The 8,645-nt window shown below is 40.0% G+C and overlaps 1 protein-coding gene across 1 annotated transcript in view; it reads right to left on the bottom strand.

Moving 5' to 3' along the window:
* The window catches only part of CCDC30 (coiled-coil domain containing 30), a 63,779-nt gene extending 55,422 nt beyond the window's left edge, over nucleotides 1-8,357 (bottom strand). The window contains exons 1-2 of the mRNA XM_049774725.1: nucleotides 8,241-8,357; nucleotides 4,805-4,942 (exon numbers count right to left, since the gene is read on the bottom strand). Coding sequence (XP_049630682.1) covers nucleotides 4,805-4,942; nucleotides 8,241-8,357 — 255 coding nt within the window. The remainder of the gene's footprint in view (nucleotides 1-4,804; nucleotides 4,943-8,240) is intronic.
* Between the last annotated feature and the right edge of the window lie 288 nt (nucleotides 8,358-8,645).

Here is an 8,645-nt window from a genome sequence, read left to right on the forward strand (position 1 = left end):
GCGAGGTGGCGCTGGAGGTAGGGTGTCTGCCTTGCAAGCGCTAGCCAAGGAAAGGACCACGGTTCGATCCCCCGGTGTCCCATATGGTCCCCCCAAGCCAGGGGCAATTTCTGAGCGTGTAGCCAGGAGTAACCCCTGAGCATCTAATGGGTGTGGCCCAAAAAACCAAAAAAAAAAAAAAAAAAAAAGAATAATTAAAAAAGCTACAGAAAAAAGAAAACGCACTGTATGATCTTGGACTAGGTTCTGGACTGGAAAAAAATCACTCTTCCTTTACTATAAAAGGTGGAAAAATTGGTGGAATTTGAACACATTCATAGCTCAGATAATAGCATTGTAGTAATTTACTTTTCTTGATTTGGAGATTTATACTATTGGTAAGAATTGTCTTTTCCTTGGTCCAGAATGGTATCACAGTGGATAGGATGTTTGCCTTACATTCAGCCGACCTTAGCATCCCCATATGGTTTCACAAGCCTGCAAGGAGTAATTTTTTTGTTTGTTTTTTTGTTTTTTGGGCTACACTTGGTGATGCTCAGGGGTTATTCCTGGCTATGCAGACAGAAATTGCTCCTGGATTGAGGAACCATATGGGATGCCAGGGGATCAAATGTCTGTCTGTCCTAGGCTAGATGCCTTACCACTTGTGCCACCACTCTGGCACCTACAAGGAGTAATTTTTGAGCACAAAGCAAGAGTAACCCCTGAGCACTGCATGGTATGACACCAAAACAAACAACAATAAAAAGAGTTGTCATTTCTTTTTAGCAAACATGCACAAAATATTTAGGGATAAAGGAATATTATTGTAATCAACTTACTTTCAAGGGCTTTAGGGGGGAAAGTGTGTGAGTGTGTGTGTGTTTGAGACAAAGAAAGAGAGAGAGAGAAAACAGTATAGAGTTAACATTTGGAGAAAAAAGTTCAATGAAAAATTTTGCTAATCATTTTGCAAATTTTCTGTAAGTTTGAAATTTTTTCCAAATAAAATGATTTGTGATTTTTGGTTTGTTTTTGTTTTATTTGAGCCACACCCAGTGTTGCTCAGAGCTTACTTCTGTCTCCACACTCAGGGTTCACTTCTGGTAAACTCAAGGGACCAAATGAGATTCTGGGGATCAAATATGGGCCAGTTGTCTGCAAGACAAATATTCTACTCCCTGTACTATCACTCCAGCTTTAAATTATTTTTTTAATTTTTTTTTTTGTTTTTGGGTCACACCCGGCAGCGCTCAGGAGTTACTCCTGGCTCCACGCTCAGAAGTCGCTCCTGGCAAACTCAGGGGACCATATGGGATGCTGGGATTCGAACCACTGTCCTTCTGCATGCAAGGCAAAAGCCCTACCTCCATGCTATCTCTCCGGCCCCCTGATTATTGTCTCGTTTTAAAATTTTTATTTATTGGGCCTGGAGAGATAGCACAGCGGCGTTTGCCTTGCAAACAGCCGATCCAGGACCAAAGGTGGTTGGTTCGAATCCCAATGTCCCATATGGTCCCCCGTGCCTGCCAGGAGCTATTTCTGAGCAGACAGCCAGGAGTAACCCCTGAACAATGCCGGGTGTGGCCCAAAAACAAAAAACCAAAAAAAAATTTTTTTTATTTATTTACTTAAAGAACCATGATCTACAAGTTATTGATAGTTGTGTTTTAGGCATATAAAATTTCGATACCAGTCCCACCACCACAAAGTGTTTATTGAGAGAAAGCAAGATCCAGAGCAAGCATGTTTGTGTTTGTGTGTGTGTATAAGATAGACAGAGAGATATAGAGGCAAAGACAGAAAAGAGCAAGCCAGATTACCAGTATTGTGATCTGAAATTGCCTTTTTTTTTTTTTTGGTTTTGGGCCACACCCGGCAGTGCTCAGGGGTTACTCCTGGCTGTCTGCTCAGAAATAGCTCCTGGGGCCCGGAGAGATAGCACAGTGGCGTTTGCCTTGCAAGCAGCCGATCCAGGACCAAAGGTGGTTGGTTCAAATCCCGGTGTCCCATATGGTCCCCCGTGCCTGCCAGGAGCTATTTCTGAGCAGACAGCCAGGAGTAACCCCTGAGCACTGCTGGGTGTGGCCCAGAAATAGCTCCTGGCAGGCACGGGGGACCATATGGGACACCGGGATTCGAACCAACCACCTTTGGTCCTGGATCGGCTGCTTGCAAGGCAAACGCCACTGTGCTATCTCTCCGGGCCCTGGAATTGCTTTTATACAATATTATCTTTCCCTATTCCTGGAAATGACTATTACACTTTAATTAATCAATTAATTTTTATTTTGGGGCCACACCAGCAACTGTCAGAAGTTACTTCTGGCTCTGCACTCAGACATTATTCTTGGTGGTGCTTAGGGGGCCATGTATGGAATATTAGGGATTGAACCCAATTAGCTACATAAAAGTGCCCTAGCTGTTGCACTTTCTCTCCAGACCATATGCTTAATTTTTATGATTAACATATGATGTAGTTGTACCCCAATATACCTACTGTAGGATGGAAATATATATTGAAAATAGAGCCAACATAGTACACTGTGTCATCTCAGTTGTGGCTTTGTGTGTGAGGAAGGGATTGGATCACACTCAGCAGTCTCTTTTTGTTTTTTTCTTTTTGGTTTTTGGGCCACACCCGGCGGTGCTCAGGGGTTACTCCTGGCTGTCTGCTCAGAAATAGCTCCTGGCAGGCACGGGGGACCATATGGGACACCGGGATCCGAACCAACCACCTTTGGTCCTGGATCGGCTGCTTGCAAGGCAAACGCCACTGTGCTATATCTCCGGGCCCCACACTCAGCAGTCTCAGGGCTGCTCCTGGCAGTGTTCGGGGAACCATTTGTGGTGCTAGGGATCAAAACAGAGTTGGCCAAAGAACTCTACAACCCTAGCCACTTTTCTATCTTTCAGGCCCAAAGTCTTGGTTGTTTACCCTCCTGACTACCACTGTCCTGCATATCAAGAGCACGATATGTCAGGTGGGAAGCTCAAAATTCAAGATACAACTTCTACTAAATATTTACCACTTTCACACCAACAGAAAGTAAATCAACTGTTAGCTGAATTATTGTTAGATCAGGGACCACCTGAAACTCATATAAGTGGAATCACATGGTATTTGTATTATTGTGCCAATTTACTTTACTTAAACTTTAATCTATTGAAGTCAAAAATTTCCTTCCTTTTTAAGGCTAAAAATATTGCAGTGTATGTATTTAATACATATTTATTTATTTGTTTTTTTGGGGGGCCACAACCAGCAGTGATCAGAGGTTACTCCTAGCCCTGAGCTCAGGAATCTGTGCTCAGGGTAACTATATGGGATGCCAGGAATCAAACCCAGGTCAGCAGTGTGCAAGGCAAGCACCTTACCCACTATACTATTGGTAGTATACTATTGGAATTATTGTTAGATCAGGGACCACCTGAAACTCATATAAGTGGAATCACATGGTATTTGTATTATTGTGCCAATTTACTTTACTTAAACTTTAATCTATTGAAGTCAAAAATTTCCTTCCTTTTTAAGGCTAAAAATATTGCAGTGTATGTATTTAATACATATTTATTTATTTGTTTTTTTGGGGGGCCACAACCAGCAGTGATCAGAGGTTACTCCTAGCCCTGAGCTCAGGAATCTGTGCTCAGGGTAACTATATGGGATGCCAGGAATCAAACCCAGGTCAGCAGTGTGCAAGGCAAGCACCTTACCCACTATACTATTGGTTTGGCCTCCTATTAAAACACAACTTAAAAAAAAATTAGTTACTATGGGCACTTGGATTGCTTCTTCATTTTGGCTTCATTTTACTATGCCAAACAAACAAATATGTCCTTTAAACCTCTTGGGCAGGAGAGATAATACAACAGGTGAGACACTTGCCTTGCATGCAGCCACTCTGGGTTTGATCCCAGGCATCCCATATGGTTTCCTGGATCCCTGAGTTCCCAAGATTGATTCCTGAGTGCAGAGCCAAAAGTAACCTCTGAGTGTTGCTAGGGTTAAACAAACAAACAAAAAACCCATTACTTCTATTCTTTTTTTTTTTATTCCCCCCTCCCCCTACTTCTATTCTTTTGATCATATACCCATTAGTATAATTGGTAAATTGTAAGGTAACTATTTTGGGGGGTCCACACCTAGAGGTGCTCAGGTGTTACTCCTGGCTCTTCACTCAGAAGTTGCTCCGGGCAGGCACAGGGGACCATATGGGATGCCAGGATTTGAACCACTTCTGTAAGAATCAGCTTCGAGCAAGGCAAATTCCCTACAGCTGTGCTATCTCTCCAGCCCCAAGGTAACTATTTTACTTTAAGTAAGTCTTTGACTAGAAGATAATGCTTTAAGAAAATGGTCATGTTTTCCTACAGATGAAACTATTGGGTAGTTGGCTTAAAGTGAAAAATTCAAACAAATTAATTGTGAGTAAAATACTGGCTCATGTCTGAATATTTATTCTGAAAGGCATTTTAATAATCCATATAATATTACAAGTTATTTTAGAAAAATAGAAATTCCACTTTCTTTTTTTTGGTTTTTGGGCCACACCCAGCAGTGCTCAAGAGTTACTCCTGGCTATCTGCTCAGAAAATAGCTCCTGTCAGGCACAAGGAACTATATGGGACGCTGGAATTCGAACCAACCACCTTAGGTCCTGGGTCGGCTGCTTGCAAGGCAAACGCGGCTGTGCTATCTCCCTGGCCCCAGAAATTCCACTTTCAAGTCAGCTCTTACTGAAAATAAATTTCCATTTAACTTATACTCGTAAGAGATGTCATACAATGAACTCATACAATAAACTTTACATAATAATCTCACCTTTGTCTCTAATTCATAATTCTCTCTTTGCAGCAATTCATATTCTATTAAAAACTGGTCTCTCTCTTCTGCTGCCCCTGGAAGACTTTGAATTTCATTATAAAGGCCTGTTATTTCTGACCTTGACTTTTGCAATTCCTGATCAAGAAGTAAAGAAAGATAATTTTTTCCATAAAAGTATATTTCTAAAACAGAATCTTTGAAATAATTCCAACAATTAAAAATTTAATATTTCAAACCTAGCCTTTTGGTAGACTCCTTTCTTTAGTAATCAAGACAAAGATTATCTAAATAAATTATTTAAATGAAACTGTTTTTTCTAGGGGGGGGGTCACATCTGGCTGTGTTCAGGGCTTACTCCTGGCTCTGTGCTTCAGAAATCGCTCCTGGCAGGCACGGGACCATATGAGATGCTGGGATTCGTCCTGAATCGGCTGCATACAAGGGAAATGCCCTACTGCTGTGCTATCTCTCTGGCTCCATTGTCTTAGTTTCTTTCATTTATAGTTGAAATATTAAGCTTTTAGAGCCAGTCCTATCTTAAACAAGGCTTATCTTGAGACAATTCTTCTTCATCAATGTCTGCATTAAATAGTTTCATTATCTGTTAACATTTGATCATTTTTTAAAAGATTATATTTTAGGTGGAGGGAATCTTGGGCTCGAGGATGGGGGTGTACGTACTTTGATAGCATTTAGGTTCTGAATTAAAAAGAACTGAAATTATACTCCTTAAACATATACTCCATGTAAACTGTAATTTAATTAATTAACTATAATTCAATTTAATTAATTAATGTTTTAGAGGGTTTTTGGGCTGCTGCTGGCTCTGTTTATGGAATTAGGTAGTTCCAGTGATCAGATTAGGGTCAGCCCATTCAAGCTAGATGTCTCTCTCTATATCTTTATTTAAACACCTTGATTATGCACATGATTGTAGTTGGGTTTCAGTCATATAAAGAACACCCACCTTCATCTGTGCAACATTCCCATCACCAATGTCCCAAATCTCTCAAAGTAGGTGGTGTCTTAACCCCTTTATCTGCACCCCTATACTCCAATTAGTTTTTATAGAACAATATGTAATGTGATTTATCTTTAATCTTGTGCTAACCTGATGGTATAGAGACATTGAAACAGAAGTGAGGAGAGCTCAAATGATCTGTTTAATTTAACTCAGGAAGTAAATTTAACTCAGGAAGTAAAGACGAAATTCAGATGTCTTAACTATATTAAATACTGTTAATTAAAAATTATTCTTCTTTGGGGCCAGAGTGATAGTACAGTGGGTAGGACATTTGCCTTGCATGTGGTCAATCTAGGGTTTGGGGCCAGAGTGATAGTACAATGGGTAGGGCATTTGCCTTGCATATGGTCAATCTGGGTTTGATTCCCAGTATCCCACATGGTCCCCCATGCCCACCAGGAGTGATTCCTGAATTCAGAGCCAGGAGTAACTGCTAAGTGCCACAAAAAAGTAATGACAAACAAGTGCCACAAACAAACCCTGTGGCCTCAAAACATCAACATTATTCTGCTTAAAGAAGGTAACTTAATCAACCAGGCCTTCGTCTATTTTTTTTCCTATTCCTAAGAGAAAACTATCCTAAGAGAAAATCTATAGATTTTTACCAAATTTCATCATCGGTGACATAGAATTTGCAGCAATTGGCTAGTGAATATCGTATTTTCTGGCGTATGAGACTACCGGGCGTATAAGACGACCCCCTAATTTTGCAGTTAAAACATAGGTTTAGGCCTATATTCGCTGTATCAGACAGAACATTCCTGTGCTGCATGTGCTGCATGTGTTCCTGTGCTCATGTACCACAGTGAGCCAATCACAACAAGCAAAGGTTCAAAGGTTATACTGTACTAGACTTCCTCTCTGACTTTGGCCAATCTGAGCAGGCTTTTGACAGTGTAGATTCGGGTCCAGAACATTGTTTAATTTGCATGCCTAAAAAGCCTGCTTGGATTGGCTGAGTTAGAGAGGCGGTCCGAGCAGCCTTGCAGTGATTGGTGCAAGATCGAGTTGGAAAATTCGTATTGTGGCAATATTCAGACAATTTTCGTTTAGCGGCATATACACAATGGAATATTATGCAGCTGTCAGGAGAGATGAAGTCATGAAATTTTCCTATACATGGATGTACACGGAATCTATTATGCTGAGTGAAATAAGTCAGAGAGAGAGAGAAAAACGCAGAATGGTCTCACTCATCTATGGGTTTTAAGAAAAATGAAAGACACCCTTGTAATAATAATTTTCAGACACAAAAGAGAAAAGAGCTGGAAGTTCCAGCTCACCTCAGGAAGCTCACCACAAAGAGTGATGAGTTTAGTTAGGGAAATAACTACATTTTGAACTGTCCTAATAATGAGAATGTATGAGGAAAATGGAGAGCCTGTCTAGAGTACAGGCGGGGGTCGGGTGGGGCGAAGGGAGACTTGGGACACTGGTGATGGGAATGTTGCACTGGTGATGGGTGGTGTTCTTTACATGACTGAAACCCAAACACAATCATGTATGTAATTAAGGTGTTTAAATAAATTTAAAAAAAAAAAGAAAAAAAAAAAACATTTTTCGGGATATACCCCAGATTTTCAGTTGACTTTTTTTTTGTTTCAAAAGTCGTCTTATACGCAGGAAAATACGGTAACTAGAGACTGAACCAATTCTCTGTGACCTCAGATGGGAAGTTACTTTAGGTGAGAAGCCACTTGGGTTTTCAACAAAGTCTTTGGACCAGAAATAAAGAAAATGCTTACAAGAAAGACAAGGAGGTGGGAAGAAAAGAGGAAATTAGGAGTACCGTAGATCTCTTAAATCGCAGAACTAGTGGTATTGATTTTCAACCTTTCACAAGATATTCCAAAGGCAGGAAATTTGGGACATTCTTTTGCCTGACACCTACCCTGAAAACTGAAGTGTCATTATCCCATAAACTGGTGATTTAGACTTCTAAAACTCATTTCTACGTCTCTTTTTGGGTTTATTTAGGAGCCACACTAGCGTAGGGGGATATACCTGTTTTGGTTCTCAGCTGTCACTCCCAGTGTTGCTTTGGCACTCTGCTGTCCTAAAGATCAAACTTGGGACTCCTGTATGTAAATGATGTGCTCCAGCACACTGGGCTATTTTTCCAGCCCTCTCTCCTTTCTAATATCCAATATCTAATATGTCTCCTAATAGACTGTCCAGGAGGTAAATAAGTGGTAAAAAAGACAGCTCATGACTATAATCCCATAATAACTCAATATCTGCTACTTCAATGTTTCTTATAACTGGTGATCAAACTCAGCAGGAACAAGTCACTTAATTGTAATAAAAATACATATTAGCTTTAATTTATTTTAAAATAAAGTTTTATGACTACATTAATTTCCTAAATTAAGAATTCAAACAGAGAGAATGTCCTGAATAGCAAAATACCTCACTTGAAACTTTTAAGGACTTCTTTACAGCATTAAAATTAGATATCAATGATTTTTTTCTTTCTTGCTCTTCTGACAACTCACTTTCAAATATTTCATTTTTTCCTTGGTTCATTTTCATTATCTGTAAAAAGCATTTGTAAAATTAATTATAAAATAACAATGATTCTTAATAATTCTGACAACTATTTTCTGCTTGTCTCAATTATAAATTATTCAGAAGAAATACGAGCTGGCAAAAACTATTTCATGGTACTATAGCTCCTTGGTATATTTTCTTTTCTTTTTTTTTTTTGGTTTTTGGGCCACACCGTTTGATGCTCAGGGGTTACTCCTGGCTATGAGCTCAGAAGTCGCTCCTGGCTTGGGGGGACCATATGGGATGCCAGGGGATCGAACCACG

Source organism: Suncus etruscus, chromosome 6 (assembly GCF_024139225.1).
Source record: "Suncus etruscus isolate mSunEtr1 chromosome 6, mSunEtr1.pri.cur, whole genome shotgun sequence".
Classification (NCBI taxonomy): Eukaryota; Metazoa; Chordata; class Mammalia; order Eulipotyphla; family Soricidae; genus Suncus; species Suncus etruscus.